The following is a 22,750-nucleotide window of genomic DNA, read 5'->3' on the forward strand; positions in this document are numbered from 1 at the left end:
ACATACAAAAGAATAGCAAAAGCATGGTGGGAATATAAGGACATACACCCTCGTGCCCTGCCAGCCCAGGCCGAGGGGTAGGGCAGCACCTCGCAGGTCCGTACGCCCCTCCGCTGTCCGGCCCAGCCTCTTCCGTACCACCTCCGGCGTTTGGAGCTTGTCGTCCCCTGGCCGCTGTAGCGCCTGCCTGGAGGCGATGCCCAGCAGCGCGTTGTTCGGTTCTGCCTGGTGGGCTGTGCGGAAAGGGGACCGCTGCGGGTGTGTTCCTGCCTTCACTCCGCGCAGCTCCTGCAGACTCGCCCGCTAATGCTGGGGATCCCACTTCATCAGACTCGCTGCTCAGTGTTGGCAGGCAGCTGGCAAGCGCCTGTGCCTTCGCTCTTTGGAGCATGTTGCCAGGTGCTGCTGTCCCACCCTCCGGGCCCCACCAGCGTCTGGGAACGAGACTGCGCGTCAGAGGGTTGACGTTTTCACCCTCCCGGATGTGCCAGGCCTCTGTTGGTGGCTGTGCTGACCTCACCCCTCCAGCAGGTTGGAGGGCTCAGCTCCCTCCCCCGCCTTGTTACCAGGATGATGTTATCAACACTTACATTTTTGCCAAAGTGGCATCTCCTGTGATTCTAATTTTCTGCTTCCCTTATTACTAAAGACGCTGAGCATCCTTTGTTTATTGGCCGATAACGTTTCCTTCTTATGAAATGCCTGTCAGCAATTTTAGCCATTTGTCTATGGAATTGTCATTTTCCTATCGATTTGAATGAGCATTTTATGTTGTAAGACCATGCATTCCATGATTAGTTATATGCGCTGTAAATAACCTCTCGCAGTTTGGGCCTGGTCTCTTTACTCTCTGGGTGCAGAGAAGTTCCCGTTGTAACGTAGCTCATGCTATCGACATTTGCTTTAGGGTTTTCTCCACATATTCTCCTCCTGCCCAGCTGTCTGGTCAGAGCTTCAGCCCTGGGCTGTGTGAGCTATTCCCCAACATGACCTGCCCTTTGCTCAGCTATTCTGTCTCAGAACCCCAGGCCTGCACTACTCAGGCCTTCTTTCTGTTCTTCTCTAAGAGTGTGGGCCCAGCTCAGATGCCGCCTCTTGCAGGAAGCCTTCTCAGATTGCCCCAGCAAAGTGGGTGAATGCTTCCCTCCACCCTTCGCTGTGTCAGCACCCTTTGTTCTGTTTGCAGGCTGCAGTCGGTGTCCACACTCTCTTCATAACCCCACAGGTCCCAGCATGCTGATTTTTGTCAAGGCAACCCTGTGGACTATAGGCTTGGGGGGCTGTAATTCCCTGAGCTCATGGCTGGACCTGGGGCACCCTGCTCAGCAGTAGCATCGCCACACCCTGGTAGCTTGTCCTCCCCACAGCCTCACAGACACTCATACGCTCTGCTGGGATCTGTACATGTGTAGCTTCAGGGTGGACCCTGGGAATGTCAGGTGTCCACTCCTGGTGCTGCACTTGTCAGTCAGGTTTGTGACCACCTGCCCAACTTCCTGAGTGTGGAGCCTGGCTGAGTCTCCCTCGGACCCCCAGCCTGCCCCAGGGCCGTCAGTGGCTTGTGCTGAATGAGCACTGGCTGGTGGAGGGAGCAATGGGTGAACATGTGCACGAGCAGTGAATGGCAGGCGGGGCCTAGTGCTCTCTAGGGTGCCTGCCTGCTGGTTTACAGAGCCTCCACTGCACGGATGGGCGGCCAGTCCCGGAGCAACGTGCAGACTGACGCAACAAGCGACCTGGGCTCCGGTTTGGGCGGGAGCAGCTCTCCAGTGCTTTTCTTAAGAATTCACCAGCATCTTGCAATGGTAGACCTCTGAGGATGTTTTTAAAAGGACTTGATTTCTGGAACTTTTGAAATTAATCTCTGGACAACGTGGAAGTGGCTCGCCAACATACAGTTTCACACATCAAACAAAACCCCCAAAACCAAACCCCTGGAAGAGGAGCTAGAACTGCCCCCAGGGGAGCCGGTGGAGCTGTCTTCTGTCTGCTGGGGGGCCCACGGCAGCAGGTGCTGCCCGTGCTGTGGGGATGCCTGGGTGAGAGCAGGCACGCCTGCCAACCCCCAGCCCTGGCACTAAGGAGCCCTAGCCTGGGGGTGAGTGAGCTCGGGGTGGCAAGGCCACCTTCAGGGACTGTTCTCCTTCCAGCGGCCATGGGCCTACGGCCACCTGCCGGTGTTTCTGAGATGGGGATGCCCGGCCCCAAGCAGGTTGGCAGCAGCATAAGGGTCACGCCTGCCCACTCCGCCTGCTGACCCCTCCCATGGCCCTGCCATCCTGGTGGGTGGCAGCATCTCAGCCCAAAGGCGGGACCGGTGCGTGCAAGCAAGCCATCCTGGGGGCAGGAGGGTTGGCATGTCGGGGCTGTTTGCAGGGCGCATTCAACTGTGGGGAGTCAGTGACCGTGTAATCCCGGCGGCGGGCGGGAAGGCACGTCCCAGGCCCTGTGTGCGGGGGTTGGGGGGGTGGGCGGGTGGCGCACAGAGCCTGGAGGCCCTTCCGCAGGAGGGCAGTTTGCCTGCCTTGCCAGCCTGCCTTGATGGAGCACCCATGAGAGCTAGGCTATCCCAAGAAATAGCACCCGGCCCTGCTCTCGGGGAGCTGAGGTCTGGGGAGAAAGGTGATAATGAGGGCGAGTCCCGCCTCCGAGGGCCTGCTCCACACCAGACCCTGCGCTCACTCCCGCAGTAGCTCCTACCGGTCACCGCGAGCTCGGCTTACACAGCAGGTCAGTACTCTCTCACGGCTCTGTTGGTTAGGGACCTAAGATCCACGTCACTGGGCCAAAGCGGACACAGAGGGCCCACTCCTGCCTGCTTCCGGCCCTGCTAACCTGCACGGAGGCCTTTGCACAAAGCCACCAGGAGGGGCGTCGCCCGGGTACCAGGGTCCTGCCTCCAGCTCCCACCCCTGGGGGGCAGAGCCTGCCCCAGCCCAGCGGCTCCTGCTGAGTCTGGGTGAGTCAGCACCCCTCAGCCCTGCATTGTCTGCCTCTCCAAACAGGCACGTGGGTGGGGCCCAGGGCCCGACCCCTGAGCTTCCGTCCCCGCCTCTCCAGGTATTGAGGAGCACGTTGGTTCCTGCCCTGGGCCTTGGTTCTGGCTGTGCTGTGGTCAGACACCCTCCTTCCTCCACCCACCAAGCAAAGTCTTACTCTGACTCTTACTCTGAGCCCTGAGGAGGCCACGCGTCCTCTAGCAGCGCGTCCCCGTCCCCATTGGCCCAGCTCCAGGGACCTGGGACGCCTGTCTCCCTGGGTCTAGGGATGCTCCCTCGGCCCAGCCAGGTGGCCCTGAGAGTACAGGTGGCCGGGAAGGCTCCTCATCACCTCGCCTCTCCTTTCATCTCCTGGCAAAAGTCTCGAGCCAACACATGGGGAAGGGGCCTGGGACGTGATGTGGAAGATGTGGGCCGGGCCCACTCCTCCACCCTCTGCAATTGCGTTTACTCACCTGTTGAACCTAAGGAAGGGGGTGGCGAGACTGGCTGAGCGCCTACCGAGCGCCCAGGGCCACACGGCACTTTCCGCGCTGAGTTCAGCCCATCTCGCTGCGACCCTCAGGCAGGCCCACTGCCCGTCCTGCTGCAGGCACAGGCGCAGGCTCGCAGCTGGCCCCACCCAGGTCCACACTCAGTGGCAGAATCCAGAGAGGCCAGGCTTTTCCCACGGTTGTGGGGGCTCCTCTAAGCCTGCACCACCCCGGGGTCAGCATGGAAACCGTCTGAGGTGGCCTCTCACGGCTCTGCTGGTTAGGGGCCTCAGATCCGCGTCTCTGGGCCAAGGTGATGCCAAGGTGAGCTCCTCCAGGCAGACGCTGAGGCAGAAGCTTGGCTCCCAGTGGACCTTGGAGACGTCACAGCACCGAGCCCGACTTCACAGTCAGGAAGGCCAGTGTCCATCCCAGCTCTGCCACTGGGTCGAGTCTGCTTCCTGTCCTGAGCCTCAGTTCCCCTCTGTGAAATGGAGACAAGAAGCCTGCTTGCAGTTGGGGGTGCTGCATGCCCCCATTGTGCAGTGAATGTTCGCAGCTTCCCTGCAGCCGCTTCCCCGAGGCAGCTTCCCCAGGGCAGTGTCCAGTTCAGCTAGAACAGCCACCGGCCAGCGAGGCCTCCACTTGCATTGTCCATTCTTCCTCCTCCTGGCGAGGCGGGGCCCTGCTGCAGTGCTGCCGCCCGTCACCAGCGCGTGCGCACAGAGCCAGGAGGTGGTGACTGTGTTTCTTACCCAGAGCCCCCTACTGTGCCTCATGGCCACACAGGGACGCCAGTGTGGCTCCCTCAGCAGCTGTGGGCATGACATCCTGCAGGTGGCAGAGTGGACTGTCTGCCTCTTAGGATCGCTCTGGGGAGGGGAGGCGTATTGGCCAAGGTTGCCTTGAAAGGCCTTGGCGGTTGCCTAAGACAGAAAAAGTCAGCTTAAACTGCTTTAAACAAACAAAAGTATTGGCTCAGATACTGAAAAGGCCAAGGTACTAGCTTCTGGTGAAGCTGGAGCCATACCCAGGGTTCAGTTCAACACACTGGTCCTCCATCTCTCAACACCGATGTCCCTTGTATGATCCTCAGTCTTGGCCTCTCCCCTCACGGTCCCCAGCAGCTCCACACCGACATCCTGCTTACTTAACCCTGTGGACAGAGAGCACTGCCTTCTCGAAGGGCTCAGCCCAAGCTGCTATCCCAGGTGCCTGGGGACAAGGGATGGTCTCGGTCACATGCCACCCACCCCCTCCCCCAGCAGAAGCGGGGACATGGGTCCAATACAGATCCAGCCCAAAGCACCCTGTGGGCTGTGCTCCACCCCCAGGCATAAGCTTCACACACACACATCCTCATATTCCATCCTGTTTTTGGACATGCTGCTTCCTCATAAACTCCTACTCATCCTGCAGAACCCAGGCCAAATTTCACCTTCCCTGAGAAGCCTTTCCTCATACTTACAGACACTTAGGGAGTTTGTTCCTCTGCTGGAGCCTTTGTCAAACTTCTCACTGCGTACCTGATTGGCAGGTCTGCCTCTTCCACGTGGGCTCTGAGAGTGGAGACAGAAGTCCCAGCTGCTCTCTGCGGGGAAATAGGCCCCACCTGCCACCTTCGAGCCCACCTTCTGCAGCTGGACTGGGCTCCAACCCCCCAGGAAGGCCCCACTGTGGCGCATACTGCGCAGGCACCACCCAATCCAGCCTCCTACTTGGGAGAGGCTCACCTGGCCGTGGAGTGGGGTCAGCTCACAGACACCCAGGCTGCCCTGGGCCCGAACATGGCGCTTTAACTTCCCGTGTAACCACGGCTTGTCTCAGGGCCTCAGCTGTGGTCAGTGGGCTCCACAGGGCAACCCCAGTGCCAGAGGCCTGGGCAGGCTCCCTAGGACCACAGGCTGCTGTGACACAACCCTGACCAACGTCCTGTGGGCCCGCCCCGAGTGTCTGGGGAAGGAGCAAAGGGTCTGAGAATGGGGAGCACCTCAATTCTTCCCCTCAGCCTTCCAGAACGTTTACCCTCCCACCCCAGGTCTGTCCCAAGGGCCCCCCATAGGCATCCTCCTTGCCCCATGGTGACAGTCTCTGAGTCTAGTCCTCACACCTGTCCTGTGGTGGGAATGTTAGGTTCCCTTTCCCCCTGGACACACGGCAGCCCCTGCCCTAAGCCCTCTCCTGAGCCCCTCACACTTAGCGCAGTTCCTTGCGTGGACTGGCCTCTGGAGGCGGCCTGTGAAAGGAACAGCTTGAGGCTGCGACTTACGACTTATCCCAAAGGCTTCCTTCTACCACGCTCAGAGCTCGGCACACAGACCTGCAGCCCTCACTGGTTTCAAGAATGCCTCTGCGGGATGCCAGCCCCCTGCCAGGTGCAGCATTTAGAGGTACCCGGGACAGGCCCTGCTCCCAGGCAGGACTGGAAGGTGGACCCACCCACCAGGACCAGAGCAGTACATGGTGCGGGGGAGAAGGAAGCAGGGAGAAGGAAGCAGAGCCAGTGCCCAGGAAGGTGCTTCAGAGAGGGCAGATCCCGGTGAGGAGGACCCCTGACCTGGGCTTACAGGGAGGACACAGAATTAGCCCAGCGAGGTGCAGGGCGCAGGGAGGCATCTGAGGCCAAGACGTGCGGCAGCGTGGAATTGGCCTGAGAGTTCCTTGGATCCGCACGTCATTGTAATCGCATCCGGGAAAGCTAGAAAATAAGGTTGCAGAATGCTTATGTCCAGGCCAGGGAGCAGCCTCGAGTAGCGTGTTGGCCCAGCTGTTCAGCCACCTGCAGGGCAGCTGTTTGCTCCCGGTTGGCATTGTGCTGTGAGCGCAGTTGCGTGCACTATTGAACATTCCCTGTGATCTCAGCTCTGCTCCAGCCAGCAGACGTTCTTCCCTCTGAAGCAACCAGTTCTAACAGTGCCAGCTTTTTGCATCCATCAACCCCATGTGAAGACTGAGGGCCCCCTGGGCACTTGTGGGCTTTTCCCTCAAAGTGCGGTGCTGCTGCTGTAACAGCAGGCTGACAGCTGCGTCACCATTTTGGGGACTTTCATCCTCCTGGCCACCCTATGAAATAGATACTGTTTTATTCCTATTTTACAGATGAGGAAACTGAGGCTAGGGGAGGTTAAAGTAATTGCTCAGTTTGAGCTGTTAAAGGCTGAGATTCTAATCCAGGTTTGTGTGATTCTAACACATTCTTTTCTTTGCACTCTGCCAAGTCATAGAGAGACCCTATTTTCTGAAAACACTTGAAAACTGAATTTTGGTGAATTTCATTCCCAAGCGACTTGGTGTGTTTTCTTTAATGGGTGTGTTGGGAGGAGGTGACTGCTCAACGCCCCCGCAGCTCACATGCTGACAGCTGCCTACAGGCCCTGGCGAGCAGGTCTTGTGTGAAGTCCTGTCCTCACACTGAGCAGAGCTGGCACCTCCTCGAGGGCCAGCCACGGGACATAGAAATGGGTGGTGGCCATGCCAGCCAGGACCAGAGGAACCAAGGCAGGCCACAGTCGACAGGACATCTGAGAAGGGAGGCTTCGTAGCCTTGGAAGGAATTCGTCTAAGGCAGCGGTTCTCAACCTGTGGGTCGCGACCCCTTTGGAGGTCGAACGACCCTTTCACAGGGGTCGCCTAAGACCATTGGAAAACATATAATTACATATTGTTTTTGTGATTAATCACTATGCTTTAATTATGTTCAATTTGTAACAATGAAAATACATCCTGCATATCAGATATTTACATTACGATTCATAACAGTAGCAACATTACAGTTATGAAGTAACAACGAAAATAATTTTATGGTTGGGGGTCACCACAACATGAGGAATTGTATTAAAGGGTCGCGGCATGAGGAAGGTTGGGAACCACTGATCTAAGGGAAGTTGGAATGATATTCCAAACTTAATTACAGCTCTATTTCGAAGCTCTTCTTGGATCTCGACCTTTTCCTTCACAGCGGATCCCGGCCTAGCGCTTCACACCAGGGACTGCCCACCTGAAGCCGAGCTTCCCCTTTGGGGCATCTCCGATTCCTCCTTTTCTCATTTCTGTTAGGAATACGAGCACTTTGCCTCTACTCTAGCGTTAGTATCTCCATGTTCTGTTTCTCACACATGGGCAGAATGCACACAGTCATTCATTCAACAAAGATGGATCTGTTACCGCTGTGTATGCAGCCCGGAGCGCACTGGGAAGCAATGGCGACCTGCACAGGTGGGCGCCCTGCTGAGCCCATGGCCCAGCAAACCCAGCAAACCCAGCCATGTGTGCAGAGAATTCCGCCCCGACACGGGGTGGTGGGGGTAGCCTCGCCAGCGTGCAGGTGCTGCTCCTGCACTCACGGGCTGGGTGAGAGTTCGGACTCGTGAAGGGTGACGACGATGCTGGATACCGAATGACAAGTGCAGGTGCCCCCTGGGTCCCGCTGCGTGCGGGGCTCCCAGCAGGCCACGCCTCCTTAGAAAGCTCCCCTTTCTCTCTGCAGGCCTCCTGCCCTGAGTGGCAGCCCCGTCATCTCCGACATCTCATTGATCCGGCTTTCCCCCCACCCGGCCGGCCCTGGGGAGTCCCCCTTCAACGCCCCCCACCCGTACGTGAGCCCCCACATGGAGCATTACCTCCGCGCCATGCACAGCAGCCCCACGCTCCCCACGATCTCTGCAGCCAGGGGCCTCAGCCCCGCTGACGGTGAGTAACAGCCGTGTGGTGTCAGGTGGGTACTGGACTTACGGGGTCACTTCCTAAAGCATATAAGTGTCTAATCACTCATGCACTTGAGACTAACATAATGCTGTATGTCACCTGTAGTTGAAAAAAAAAAGTTTAAAAAAAATAAGCAGCCTGGTGAATCTTCTCAAAACCTGTCCACCGAAACCTTCCCCTGCACCCGCAGTCAATGCCAGTGAGGCCATGGCTGCGTGCACTGAGCCCGCGGGCAGAGGCCCCAGAACCACGGCCCACCATCGCTTGTCCCCAGCTGCACCTCCCCCACCTCCCGGTGTGACCAACAGTGAAGCTGAGCTCCAGGCCCAAGTGTCCCAGTGAGAGAACTCAGCCTTCCCGGGTCCAGGAGGTGCCCTCCGGCACCGCTTCCCCACCCCGCACCCCCCACCCCCGCCGTTCACCGAAGAGAAACCGCACCAGGCAAAGGGTTGCAGCCACGGGCCCTGACACTGCTGCTCGGGGTCAGAACCCAGCCCTGCATTCTGCGTGGTCCCGGCTGGCCTTGACCGAGCTGAGGTGTCTGAAGGGGGTGTGTGCTGCGCCTGCCTCCCCTCGTGGACAGCGGGCGGTGCCCCACCTCTCCTGATGGCCCGTGCCAGGCGGCTGGAGCACGACGGTGCAGGCCCTGATGTTCACATGTGGTGTCCCCGGCTGTGTGGTGCCCCCAGGGGAAAGGCCAGGTCTCATCCTGAACCGGAGAGCAGGCCTGGCTGGGGAGAGGGCCTCTGTGGAAGTGGTTCCCTTGGGAATTTTGGGATGAGATCATCCGGGCTGGTCCACTCAGGCCTAAATCCAAGGACAGGTGTCCTTACAAGACACACAGGTGAGAAGACACAGAGATGGGAATGATGTTGCACAGGCCAAGGAAGCCAGAAGCTGGAGCAGCCAGGAGCGATTCTGCCCTACAGCCCCGGAGCGGGGGGCGCTGCAGCACCTGGTTGTGGGCTTCTGGCCTCCAGGCCGCGCGGGAGTAAACCTGATGCTAGCAGTGCTTACACCAAGGCTCGCTCACTTGTCACAGCACCTGGGAGCTAGCGCACTCACTGTGGGGGAGGGGCTAGGGGAGCGTGGGGTGTCTAGGGAGGGCCAGGAGCCGAGCATGCTCCGGGGACCTACGGGCCAGGGACCGCCGTGTGGCCTGTGAAGAGCCAGTGGCGGGACGGGCTGCCCTCAAGGGAGACTCGAGTTGACCGAGCACTGACTTCAGGCCGGATTTTGATGTAAACGTTGAGGTGGCTCCTACCACCCCCGCTTACCCGCTCCCACACCCATGAGAGCCCGATGGGTCAGCAGAGAGGCTGTGGCTATTTTGCATGACCCTGCCCCCTCCAGTGGACCAGACCCTCTGAGGCCTCACTGGCCCTGGCCCAGCCCCCAGGAGACTGAGGAGCCTGTCCGGCCACCGGGCAGCATCAGCCCAGCACCTGCTGGCACGAGGCAGCATCTGCCAGGCCATGTGTGCCCGAGGGTGAATGGGCACCTGGGGAAGACTTCAGGGAGGAGGGGGCAGGCGATGAGAGGGACAAGGGCGTTTTCATGGACGACAGGCAGGGGCCTTGAAGCGCCGGGGCTGGAGACCAGGCTCTCTCTAGAGGACACAGAGGAGATAGGGAAGAGGAGGAGGAGGAGGAGCAGGAGATGGAGGAGTGGGAGGAGGAGGAGAGGGGGAGGCAGGGGGAGGAGGAGGAGATGGGGAGGGGGAGGGGAAGAGATGGGGAAGGGAGGAGGAGATGGAGGAGTGGGAGGAGGAGGAGAGGAGGAGGAGGAGGAAGAGAAGATGGGGGGCAAGGGGGAGGAGGAAGCCTCTTCTGCTGCCAGCTTCTCTCTCCAGCCACAGGAGGCCTCCCCTGGTATTTGCAGGACTGATGGCAGGGTGTGGGCGCAGTGGTTGGGAACTTGAGCTCTAGATCCAGCCGCCTGCTGTGTGACCTTGGGCAGGACCCCTGGCCCTCTAAGAGCTAAGGGAGGTAAAGGCGACCCTGCTTGCGGTGTGGCGACAGTAAAATCAGAGAGTGACCGACTCCCTCTCGCTGCACCTGCACAGACCCTCGGGCGCTCCGCACAGCCTTGTGCTACAATCGTTAGTAAGACCTGGAGTAGTGGGCATTATTGCCCCAGTTCTGCAGACCTGGTACAAGCTAGGATTCGCCCTGGGTATGTGTAGTTTCCAAACCCCCCGTCCTTTCCCTGGCACCACAGCCCTGAGGACCCGGCCCCCTGAGAACTGACATGTGCCCGTCCTGTCTCTGCTAAGACCCGGGCAGGGCTGCGCGAGGGCTGGAGGCAGATAGCCCGCTCTGCAGCCACTGGACAGGGAGCTGGTGGCCTGTGGCAGGCGAGGGACTCTATCTAGCCAGGCCCGGCAGCTCTCGGCTGTGCTCTCACCTGGAATGCGCAGTGGCACTGCCAGGCAGCCCACCGTCTGCTGCCCTGGCACCTTCGTTTGTATCTTTCCTCTGAAGCCTCGGCTGCAGCACGGGCCCTGTGGACCTGAGCTGTGGGCTTCTGCGGGGCTTGGAGGGGAAGGAGAGGGTGGGGTTATGGCTTTGGTGAAGTGGAGGAATGCAGAGCTGAGGCCGGCTGGCCTCCCCGCCCTATGGGCAGCAACATGCCCACCCACTTGGCCTGCTCGGTGCGGACATGGGGCCGGGGGAGGGGCACACAGGCGCTCAGAGGACAAGGGATGGACTTCAGGACACTGAGGGGAACTCCTCAGGCCGGGCGGTAGGTCTCTTTTTTCTTCCTTTGCCAGATCCTGACGGCTTCTTTCTTTCTCCCTCCTCTCTGCCCACAGTGGTCCATGAGCACCTCAAGGAGAGGGGGCTGTTTGGCCTCCCCCCGGCAGGCACCAACCCCTCCGACTATTACCACCAGGTGGCCCTCATGGCGGGCCACCCCACATCCTACGGGGACCTGCTCCTGCAGACGGGGGGCGCCACTGGCACCCCACATCTCCACGACTACCTCAATCCAGTGGACGGTGAGTGCTGGGCCAGGTGGTGGCAGGGGCGGGATGGGATGGGGCTGACGGTGCCCCCAGGGGCTGAGGCGGGCGCTTGCTGCTCCTTTGGGGGTAAGGAGCCCTAAGGATGGTTCTGGATTTACCCCAACCCCTGCCAGGACTGTGTCCACAGGGCCCAGGCCTGAGCCACTCACACAAATACTCAGTGAGTGTCTCGGGGATCGCAGACACTGCAGGGGATGAAATACACACCTCTGCCTTCGGGGACAGGCGGGCAAAGCCGGAGGGGGTGGCCGCGTGCAGTGCGGGCGTGACTTTAAATGAGGAAACCGAGAAACCTTCACGGGGGAGGTGATATTTGAACAAGAATTGAAAAAAGTGAGCCGTGTGTACATATGCGGGCAGAGTGACCCAGCGGGTGAACAGCAGGTGCGGGGCCTGAGGCAGCGGGCCTGCGGAGCTCACGAGGCGGCCGGGAGGCCCGTGCGCCTGGCACCCCGTGAGCGGGGCAGCAGGGGGGTGCCGCGTTCTGGGGCTGCTTCTGCAGGCTGCTCGGGGCTTGGTACGACGTTGGCTTTCGTGGGGAGTGGGATGGGGCCCTCAGAGAGGGTTGGACAGAGGAGTAACGAGGTCCGACATATTTTAAAAGGAACCTCACTCTGACTGCTGCTCTGAGGATAGATGTAGGAGCTGCGGGGAAGCAGCGGTGGGTTAGTAGAGGGAAAGGCGGTCATGTATCGGATAGATTTAAGGTGGAGCCGGAAGTTCATTGCCAGGTCAGATGTGGAGTTAGGGAGGGAAAAGGGACAGCCCCAGGGACTTGGCCCACGCAGTTCCATCCGTGGGCTGGGGCAGAGCCATGCCCTCACTCCTGAGGCCTGGCTGCGTTGCACCCCCTCCAGGAGGCCTGCAGACGCGCTCCCCACCCCCGCTGGCTTTCCTCTCTCTGCCCGCTCAGTGCGCACTCGCAGGAGCCATCGGGCGGTTCCTGAGCCCCTGAGCCTTCTTGTCCCCAAAGAGTGTGCGGGCCGAGCACTGCAGCCTCCCCTCATTTATTGTCCGTGTTACTCTCGATGCTCCCTGAGGGACGTGATGGGAAGTTGCTCCCTGGGTCTGCCCCCCACCCCACCCCCGCACCCCCTCCCCATGCTTCCCCCAGGGCGGTGTTTATCCAGCACTAGGCACACGGTGTAGAGAGTGAAGCCCAGCCTGCTGGCCCAGTGTGTGCTCGCCACATGCTCCCTTCTCTCCTCCTGCCATCCCTGCGGGTGCTCCCATGGGAACCGGAGGGTGACAGCAGGTGGTGAGGTTGTGCACCCCTGACCTGACAAAGCTAGAAACCAGACAACCACATACAGTGCATAAAACTGGACCGTGTGTCCCAAACCGGTCCCACCTCCCAGGGTCTCAGTGTGGATGTACTGGGCCAGCTGGACGGTGGGCAGGCACAGAGAAACTGGCCGCAGGGTCAGGTGGAGCAGGTGTCCCCCAGGGCAGGAGAGGAACAAGCACCTGCTGTGAGGAGAATTGCCTCTGACTTGGGCCCTCACACACATTCTCCCGCGTGACGCCCCTACTTAAAATGAGCCAACGGGTTCCCAGCCCAGGTGACATGCCCAGGTGGCGAGTCAGGGTTCCAAGCCCCGATCTGTTTGTCACTGGCATCGTTGGCTTTTCCTGGGCCCACCACCTCCAGGCAGCCCGGCACATCTGACCAGCCGGTGAGCCATGGCCTCAGGGAGAGCCCCCTGGACCAGCTGTGCTCCAGCTCAGCCCAAAGCAGCTGGGCCACACCAGGGTGCTTGTCAGGGTGGCGGTGAGCAGTGAGCTGAGGTGGGACCAGGAAGGTCTGGGCAGTGACACCAGCCCTGCGTGCTATGTGAACTGGATAAGATCTTGTGTGTGAACCTGTCTCGGTGCCTGGCCTGTAGTATGTGCTCAGTTAACGGTAATTTAAATTCTTTCCACCAGTATTTTTTTCCGTCTTTCAAGTGGGAAAGATGAGGCTGGGGGGAAGACCACTGGAACCATGTCACAGTTTGAATGTCACCCCAAGGGTGACTAGGAGCCCAGGGTGTGACTGCCGAGTGACCAAGGGGATAAGTGATCAACGAGAGGCAGGCAATGAGCCTGAGCCGAGAGGCCGTTCTGGGAAGGTGGGCACACAGCACTGCCGCCACCACTGCATCTAGACTCCCCTGGACAGCTCCCCGCTCCTGCCTGCAGTGCCCTTCCTGCAGGCCGGCCTGGCTCCATCCTGCACGGTGTCCTAGGACCCGGGTCAGTTGGCACATCTCCCGGGACAATGCCCCAGTCCTGCCCAGCCCAGCTGCCAGTCCTCCATGCCCGCCTCGGGGGGCCCGAGGAGCTCCGACTGCACTGGCTGGCACTTCTGTGTCTACCCTCTGGGTCTGAGCATGGCTGCAAGGGAGCAGACCTCTGCGTCTGCGGGTGAGCACGCGCGTGAATGGCAGTCACAACGCACCTGGGATAGGAAGATGCAACTCATTCGGGAAGAAACAGCTGGAAAAGAGCTGTCAGCTTGCAGGGCGCCGGGACGGGGCTGGGAACAGGGCAGCTTTGTGTTCTGGGCTCTCAGCCTTGGGCCACACGGGGTGGGGGACAGGGCTGGGCATCGGAACTGGAAGGCAGGGAGTGAGGAGGTGGGTTCACAGTGGGCACAAGGACGCCCAGCTTGGGTCAGCTGCCGCTGACACTCATCATACCAACTGCTGTCACTCTGCCCCTCGGTCCTGAGAACGCCCGGGCTCAGGGATCAGGGCACAGAGGGAGGCATCGCCCTCCAGCTCCGGCCTGGGAGGCATCTCAGCTTCTCAGGCTGAGTGAGGCGCCGTTCTAGGTGCGAGGGACACAGCGAGGCCCTGCCACCGTGTCCTCCCTCCTGGCGCTGCTCCGTGTAAGCTCCTGGCAGGACAAAGGCCACCCCCCCCCAGCCTCCTCTCTCAGCACCTCCTTCACAGCCCAAGAGGAGGCAGAACAGTGGGGCAGAGAGAACTTTCCTGGGCTTTGACTGTCAAGTCAGGGTGTGGGTGTGGGGGCGGGGTCTGCAGGCTGAGGCTGCCTGGGAGGGTGTGAGACGGCTTCCAGGGTCCGCATCCAGCAGAGCAGGCCCCGTCCACTCATTGGCAAACCAATGGCACAATTTCACCTCAGACAAGGGCCATCTGCACACTTCTTTATTTAATACTATACTTTTAATAGATTTGCCTTTGGGGGTTGAAGAAATGGATGCTAAAATGGAACTTAGCATTTTTTTAAAATGGGAAACCTGATCATGTTTGAGGAAGGCGTCCCTGTCTCTGTCTCCATCGAGCCTAAAATAATCTCATTTATACGGGCAGGCACCCTCCGTAGGGGAAAGCATGGCATGGGGAGGGGAGACGGGAAGGGGATGCCCTGGTGGGGCGCCTGCTGAGAGCCCAGCCCTGCAGGCCTCCCAGGGAGGCCAGGCGGGGGCAGGAAAGGGCATCTCCCTGCCAGCCCGGCCCCTCTGCTGGGAGCTCTGGCCTCCTGGGGCCGGTGGAGGCTCGCTGCCTCTGGTTCTTAAAGGATCTGACTTGTAGCCGGAGAGCACGGAGGGGGGCGGGGACTTTGGAAGGCAGCAGATAACCAGTCAGGGACCCACGGTTACCCTCTGCCGAGGGCTCTCTGGAGAGCGGGATTCTCTCGCCGTCATCAGCGCCCTAAAGTGGAATTTCCTCGTGTTGTCGGTTGAATATCGGTGATTTACCAGCGGCTCAGCCGCCGCCAAGCACTCCCTCCACTCCCACCGCATTGGGAAGATGGAAGTGTTTCCAATTGAAATGTTGTCTGTTTACAGCCCATACCTCCTCCAAGCTGTATATTTTATTGTCATATTGACACTAATTTGACTCGGATGTCACCTCCGTTCTGACGCCCGTGCTTTATGCTGCCTGTGGGTCCAGGGGGGTTTCAGAAACCAATTACATTGATCACACCGCAGCGAGGCGGGCGGAGCTGACGGAGGGACCGCCGGCGGCCCCAAGGCAGGCAGTTCTGGCCAGCTGCCGCCGAGGAGAGGCCGAGGAGAGGCTTGGTCGGGGTCCGGGGGCAGGCTGCCGGGGGCAGGCGCAGCTAGTGAGGCAAGCGGGCCACCTGCTAGACCTGCGCCAACAGCCCTGTGAGACAAGCCTTCTGAAGTCACTTTACAGGTGAGGAAGCTGAGCTGGAGCCCCACATCACAGAAGCAGGACCCGGGGCTGGTCAGGCTGAGAAGCCCAGGCCCCCTCTTCACCCCATCAGGGTGGTGAGGGGCTGCGGGCAGCTCAGTGGGCAGGGCCAGGTCCTCGGCTGGATGTCCTTAGAGCCTCTCCTCGGTGAGTCCAGAACCGGTCTGGGTGAGAGTGGGCCGTGCAGGAGGACCCCCCACCACCGAGGACTCAGGGCCCAGGAGCCTGCCACAGGGGCGCGGCCCGCTGTCCCCAGGGAGGGTGTGTCCCAGCCCGGTGCTGACGACAGTAGCATCTGGAGCAAAAATGGCTCCTGGGTCCTTCGGATCCCTGCATCCCTCTGGCCGCCCTCAGCCCAGGTTCCTGGGTCCAGAGGCGGTCCACCCAGAGCTATGGATATGCTGGTCAGTAGCCCACAGCCACCCGGAGGTAGGTGCTGTTGGCCTGTCTTACAGGTGGGGGGCCAGCTCAGAGAGCTTCAGTGACTCACCCAAAGCCACCCAGTTCACAGCTACCGGGCCAGATGGGAACCTGGGTCTCCTGGGTCCAGGGCTGTTCCCATATCTCCTGCCCTCCCCGGCCTTCCCGGGGAATGCAGCCACCCCCTGAGCACTCGGGACCACCTGGGCCAACCCAGTACAGGTGGCACCTAACGAACCCTGCTGGCGGGTAGCCAGCATTCCCATCTCGCACCTGGAAGCTGAGCTCCAGGAGCACAGGCCGGGGGTCCTCCTTGCTTGCAGACCCCGCGGCCTCCAGCCGCTGCCTGGCATACTGTCAACACTGCGCAAGGGTCTGCTGGGTGAGGAACAAACACATGAATGAGCAGAAGAAAGAACTAGTGGTGAGACAGGGTCTAGACGTGAGCGGCGGCTGGAATGGGCAGCGTCGGGCCCGCCTAGGTTAGGGCAGGCTGTGGCTGGTCGCCCGGAGGCCGTCGGACATCAGGACGGGCGCATCCACAGACGAGCGGATGCGGCGGCTCCACCAATTCTGGTCATAAATCACAGGAGAAGCCACGGGGAATGAGTGCCAGGCTTTTCTTTCTGTTTAGTAATTTATCAAGGGAAGAGGCGCATTAATAAACACATTTCCCTCGAGGGGTGGGAATAACGGAGATGAATATCACTGTCAGATTTGGCCTGTTTCCTCTTGTTAAGGGCGCAAGAGAGGGTGGAAATCCAAATATTAGCAAAACATTTTTGTAAAACCGTATCACAAAGATGCGTGTATTTCTGCTTTACATGATGTGCTGTCTCCCCACACACATCTCCCCGTTTGCCAGCTGCTCCTAACGCTTTTGTTCTTACTCTGAGTTCCCTTTAAAGTGAGGGCGGGCGCGGTGTGACTCGGTGAATAAGAACGAAGAGGCTAGCGGATGCCCGGACGGGCAGGTGAGCGAGTGTGTAGGGACGCTGTGCTGCGGGGTGGCCCCGTCATCCTTTCGAGATGCGCTGTCCTTTGCCCCAGGCATCACTCTGGGCTCAGCCTGCCCTCCAGTCCTCCTGGCCCCTGACGAAGCTGAATCAACTCACAGTCCCGCTGTGGACGCTCTGCTGGGTTTTAGGCACGACCCTTCCTACGCTCCATGTGTTCTCACGACAGCCCTGCAAGCCAGGCACACTGCCCCCATGTGCAGACGGGCAAACCGAGGCTCATGGAGGCTGAGTAGCATGCGCCAAGGCAGCCACGAAGCATCAGGTTTGTGTGGCCGGCTGGCACAGGCTATGGGCCCCCACATGGTGTGTGTGTCCACCCCACCCCGCCAGGAGCACCCTCCCAGGATACCTCCCCTCCTCACCCTGAGCAGAAGCTGTGAGGTGGGTGGTTTTGGTGGCCATCTACCTGCCTTCCTGTCTGTTTCTCTGCCAAGGCTGCCGGGGACAAATGTTTTGTCATTTGTATCATGAGGCTAATAACAGCCCCTTCCGTATCGGGTGCTTATGAAGGTGAAACTACTTAACACTTACAAGTGTGTGTAGGGTGCGCTCCTGTCCCTCGCAGGATCCCATGGGGGTCCTGGAGCATATCTCCCAGGAGTCAGGCGAGACTGCTGTTCATGCATAACTGCAGGGAGGGCCGAGGACCTGCCCTGGCTCCAGACAGCTCCTCCTGCAGCCCCACCCCAGGCGAGGCCCTGGGTCCCCTCTGGACAGCACAGCGGCCTAGAAATGGTCTGACATCACTGGACACGTCTCCACACACCAGGGTTTCCACCCTGTCCAGACTCTCCGGCCCGGTGTCCTCCATGTAAAGGGGTCCCCTAGTCCAGGGCTGCGGTGAGGGGATGAGGGAGGCGTGAGAAGTGTCCCGCACTCAGCAAGTGCACGTCAATTCTGTGGCTGCTGTGCCCTGCATTTTGGATACCTGTGTGAAACAGCCTCTCCCTGTGCCCTGCTGGCCCCTGCCCACCCATCCTCCAGTCAGTGGGCCTGGGTTGGAGGGGTAGCCTATAGACAACCCCACTGGCTGCTTGAACACACCCTGTGCTCCCCACGGCCTGGCCCTGCCCCCCCACCCCACCCGTGCTGTGCTCCCCACGGCCTGGCCTGGCCTGGCCCCTCTGTGCTGGGCTCCCCACCGCCTGTCCTGGCCCCCCATGCTGTGCTCCCCATGGCCTGGCCCTGCCCCCCCCCCCATGCTGTGCTCCCCACGGCCTGGCCTGGCCTGGCCCCCCATGCTGTGCTCCCCATGGCCTGGCCCTGCCCCCCCCATGCTGTGCTCCCCACGGCCTGGCCCGCCCCCCATGCTGTGCTCCCCACAGCCTGGCCCTGCTCGTGGTGCCTGCTCAGACGGGCTCAGACCACATAGGACCTCTCCCCCAGGGACATATCAGGCTACCCTGGCCACAGAGTCACGCGATGGAATTTTCTACAACAATGGAAAAGCCAGTGACTGCCACACACAGCAGTGCAGAGCAATCTCACAGACTAGCGCTGGATGAAGAAGCTGGATCAAATAGTATTTATAATCTCATCTACATGAATAGCAAATACTCAAAACTAGGAAGACTGAGCTGCCTTTTAGAGGTCAGGCCAGCTTGGGCGGGTCTGGGCAGACAGAGGGGCTCTGGGCACTGGCCAGGCCCTTTGTTTTGGTTTTAATCCTCACTAGAGGACATGCTTAGAGAGAGAGGGAGAGAAACATTGATGTGAAAGAGAAACATCAATACGTTGCCTTCCATACATGCCCCAACTGGGGATTGAACCTGCAACCCAGGTATGTGCCCTGACTGAGAATCGAACCGGCAAGTATTTGGTGCTGGCCCCGTGGGTGGTTCACGTACCCTGTGCACTTGGCTGTCCTGCGTCAGGCACTGTGGGTCCAGCTGGTCCCTGCATCCCGAACAGGAAGGGCGCTGATGGTATTCAGTGCTCGGATTCACTCAAGCATCTGACCTGTGCTTCTTAAATCCTCACCACACCTCGTGTGGATCAGTCCATTTTATAGATGAGCAAACTGAGGCTGAAAGTGGCTAAGCCCTGGCCCAAGAGGCCACAACTGGAGAATGGCAGAGCTGTCCTTCACCTGCAGTCCACCTGCCCCCTCACGCCCCCCCCAAACACGTTTTGCTGATGTGCCTTGGGTTGGCTGTCCCACAGTGTCGCGTTTCTCCAGCCCACGGGTGACGCCCCGCCTGAGCCGCAAGCGGGCGCTGTCCATCTCCCCGCTGTCGGATGCCAGCCTGGACCTGCAGCGGATGATCCGGACCTCCCCCAACTCTCTGGTGGCCTACATCAACAACTCGCGCAGCAGCTCCGCCGCCAGCGGCTCCTACGGGCACCTGTCGGCGGGCACCCTCAGGTGAGCCCAGCCGGCGAGCGGAGGGCTGGGAGTTGGCAGCTGGACTGGGGACCAAGTAGGGAGGGTCAGCGCTTTCACCAGAGAAGAAAGACAGGACTTCCTGCCCCAAACACAATTTCTGGCGGGCCTGTCCTGAAAGATTGGTCCCGAAGTCAAAGGTGACGTTCCTAGTATTTAAGGGAATGCCGTAGAGCAGCCAGGTCCCGGACCCACTTGGGGGCACACAGGGTGAGTGACACTGACCAGGGCCATGCGAGTGAGTCTCTGGCCGGCAGCAGGCTCCCACATGGCCACCACATGGCACACCCCAACCTCGTCAACGCCACTAGCCCAGCCCCTCTGTTTGAGGACTCGGCTGACACCATGTGCTCCCCTTGCGCATCCCGAGAGGCCAGAGGTGTTAGGACTGCTGGGAGAGCTCGGCCCAGGACCCAGAAGTAGAAGTGGTAACAGACATGTCCGCTGTCTTTGCTGCACAGTAGATTCCTTCTAAACTCGGCGGCTTAAACAGCAGGCATTTGTCATCTCTGAGGGTCAGGGTGTGAGCTGGCTTAGCTTCCGTCCCGTGAGGCTGCCAGCCGTGGCTGCGGTCACCTGAGGATGACGGGGCCTGGGGCCCCATTTCCAGGAGGCCCACACCATACTGTCCGCAGGGCCTCTCAGGACATGACCGCCAATCCCCGCCCTCCATCAGGGTGGGATCTGAGGGAGCAGGGGGGAGCCACAGCTCCTTTACGCTCAGCCCCGGGGCCATCTTCTTCCTTCAGTGGCCTCTTCTGGAAAGAGGCTAGTGTGAGTGGCCGTGTAGACCCAAGTGCAGTAGGAGGGGAAGAAGAGGGGGCTGTGCCCCGGAGGGCTCAGGGCTCACTTCCTGGATGAGGGCTTTAGAACGGCTTCGGAGGCCAAGTGGGGCTCATAGAGAGCAAGGATGCGCGTCACACCAGAGCCGTGAAGGGCCAGGGTGGGGTGGGTCGGAATCTGGGGGCCAACCTGCCAGGGTGAAGGCTGCCCCTGGGCCAGGGTCTGGAGGCTAAGCATGAAAGGCGAGGCCTGGGATGGCGCAGTGGAGAGCCACTGCTGGTTCGGAGTGAGGCAGAGCCGTGGTGATGGTGAGGTGAGCACATGCCCATCCGATCCCTGGGCAAGGCCTTCTCTGCCCAGGAAGTATTGGCCTAACAGAGCCCTGGCCCCCCTCCCTCTCCTCTGCTCCACCACCTCGTCTGCTCTTCTCTGCAGCCCAGCCTTCACCTTCCCCCATCCCATCAACCCCGTGGCCTACCAGCAGATCCTGAGCCAGCAGAGAGGCCTGGGCTCGGCCTTCGGACACACACCGCCCCTGATCCAGCCCTCCCCCACCTTCCTGGCCCAGCAGCCCATGGCCCTCACCTCCATCAGCACCACGCCCACCCAGCTCAGCAGCAGCAGCAACTGTCTGAATGACGCCAGCCAGGTAGGCGGGTGCAGGGCGCGGAGCGGGCCCACTGAATCTCCGACTCCACAAGGGCTGGCGGTCCCCATCTCACACTGGCAACGTGCGGGAGGACTCGGGGTGCGGGTGTGGCTCGGGGTGCCGTCTGTGGAGAGGCCATATGACTGAAAGGCCGGGGCTGGATGAGGCTGGGTGGGAGGCCTGGGAGGGGTCCTGACACCGCTCCCACTCCTGTGGGCAGCGCCCAGCCTCAGTTCTGATGTCGCCTGCGCAGCAGACAGGTAAGTAGACGGGGAAACCTAGAATTCACAGTCAGCACAGTGTAGGTGCTCCGTGCCCAGAATATGAAATGGATTAATGAGTAGTAATATTGTGCAGTTTAGTTTTGGAGCATGGATTCACCAAAGACCATCTTTTTAAAAAATTCTTTAATTTTATGTTTTAATTACAGTTTACATTCAGTATTATTTTGTATTAATTTCGGGTGTACGGCATATTGGTTAGGTAATCATATTCTTTATAAAGTGATCGCCGATATTTCCAGCACCCGCCTGGCGCCATACATAGCTATTACAGTGTCACTGACTGTATTCCCTGTGCTGTGTGGTACATCCCCGTGAACCCCTGCTTCTCAGTCCCTCCCCCTTTTCACCCAGTCCTCCGAGCCCCCTTCCCAGAGAGAGGCCTCTGTTCCGCCGCCGTGGACGTGGCGCGAGCTGCTGGCAGGCTGTCGGGCTCTCTCCTGGCCATGCCCCTGGCTGGGGACTAAGCTGGAAGGACTCAGTTTCTCCCACTCCAAACACAAGGGTTGGCCCAGATAGGCTGTGTGGGGAGGGTCCGGAGGTTTGGGGTGTCCTCCCTGCTCCCAGTGACAGGCTCTCCTCTGCACCCCTTCAGAGCAAGCAGAACAGCGAGTCAGCTGTGAGCAGCACCGTGAACCCCATCGTCATCCATAAGCGCAGCAAGGTCAAGACGGAGGCCGAGGGCCTGCGACCAGCCTCCCCGGTGACCCTGACGCAGGTAACCTGCCCGCCACCCTCACGTCTCCAGGCTGGGCCAGGCCTCGTCCGCGGGGTCAGCAGCCTTGGGCCTGAGCCTATGCTGGTGAAGGATGAACAGGTGGCTGCCTGCATGAACCAATGAGCAAATGACTGAGCCAGGGTGGGCAGGGCGAACAGTCCTGAGCTCAGGGAGGACCAGAGCTGTGTCCCCAGCACCCTGCACCTTACAGGCTCCTCAGACACACCCTGAATTGCCGGGCGGGAGTGGCTGGGTTGGTTGAGCGTCATCCCATCCACCAAAAGGTTGCTGGTTCGATTCCCCATCAGGGTACATACCTGGGTTTCAGGTTCAATCCCCGGTTGGGGCTAGTATGGGAGGCAACCAGTGTTTCTCTCTCTTCTTCACTCTCCCTTCCTCTCTCTAACATGTCATCAGATTAAGTGAATGGATGATCTGGGGCTGCAGCTGTCTCGCCCCCAACACTCCCCTCACCCTCATGCAGCACAAGACCGAGGTGCTCGTGTCCCCTGATGGCCCAGGCTCCTGTCCAGCGGCTCCCTCCCCTGGAGCCCCGCCCCCTTCACTGCCACTTCAGCCTTTCCTGACCCTCCTGCAGAGCTAGGTGCCCAGCCTAGCCCCGGGTCACTCTGCTGCCTCCTGCACTGCACCGGGCGCTGTGGGGAGGTGGCCCTCTCAGGGAAGGGTCTGGTTTGGTTCCAGGCCATCAGGGTTTACACCGGGCCTGGTGCACGGTAACTGTGAAATCATAGTTTCCAAGGACTCTATGCACATGTGAGGGAATGAGTGTGTGGTGACGGGGAAGGACAGGGAAGGTGAGGGACGGAGCGACCCACAGCCAGGGTGGTCCTGCGGGGCTGAGACCCTGTGCAAGTCCCTCGGGAGACCCTGCCTCCTGGTCCCAACATCCGAGAGGACAGGCAGACAGTCCAGCTCTTGCAGCAGAGGCTGTGGGGGAAGGGCTCGGGGTGAGTGCTGACCGCGCAGATGAGCCTCCCACCCCATCTCTCACGGTGGCCTGGCCTCCATCCGTTACTACCCTGTCACAGCGCTGACACCAGCGGTGCTCAGGCCCCCTGTCCCTGCCTCCCTGCCTCTGTCACGCCATCCTTTATCAGACTGCGAGC

The 22,750-nt window shown here is 60.1% G+C and overlaps 1 protein-coding gene across 1 annotated transcript in view; it reads left to right on the forward strand.

Moving 5' to 3' along the window:
• GLI2 (GLI family zinc finger 2) overlaps positions 1-22,750 on the forward strand; it is a 225,570-nt gene that overhangs the window by 183,490 nt on the left and 19,330 nt on the right. The window contains exons 4-8 of the mRNA XM_070423488.1: positions 7,959-8,161; positions 10,992-11,177; positions 18,973-19,174; positions 20,411-20,624; positions 21,501-21,623. Of these exons, the coding sequence (XP_070279589.1) occupies positions 7,959-8,161; positions 10,992-11,177; positions 18,973-19,174; positions 20,411-20,624; positions 21,501-21,623 (928 nt within the window). The remainder of the gene's footprint in view (positions 1-7,958; positions 8,162-10,991; positions 11,178-18,972; positions 19,175-20,410; positions 20,625-21,500; positions 21,624-22,750) is intronic.

This window comes from Myotis yumanensis, unplaced genomic scaffold, assembly GCF_028538775.1.
Source record: "Myotis yumanensis isolate MYYU_CA2020_CCGP unplaced genomic scaffold, mMyoYum1.0.hap1 SCAF_8, whole genome shotgun sequence".
In the NCBI taxonomy this organism is placed as follows: domain Eukaryota; kingdom Metazoa; phylum Chordata; class Mammalia; order Chiroptera; family Vespertilionidae; genus Myotis; species Myotis yumanensis.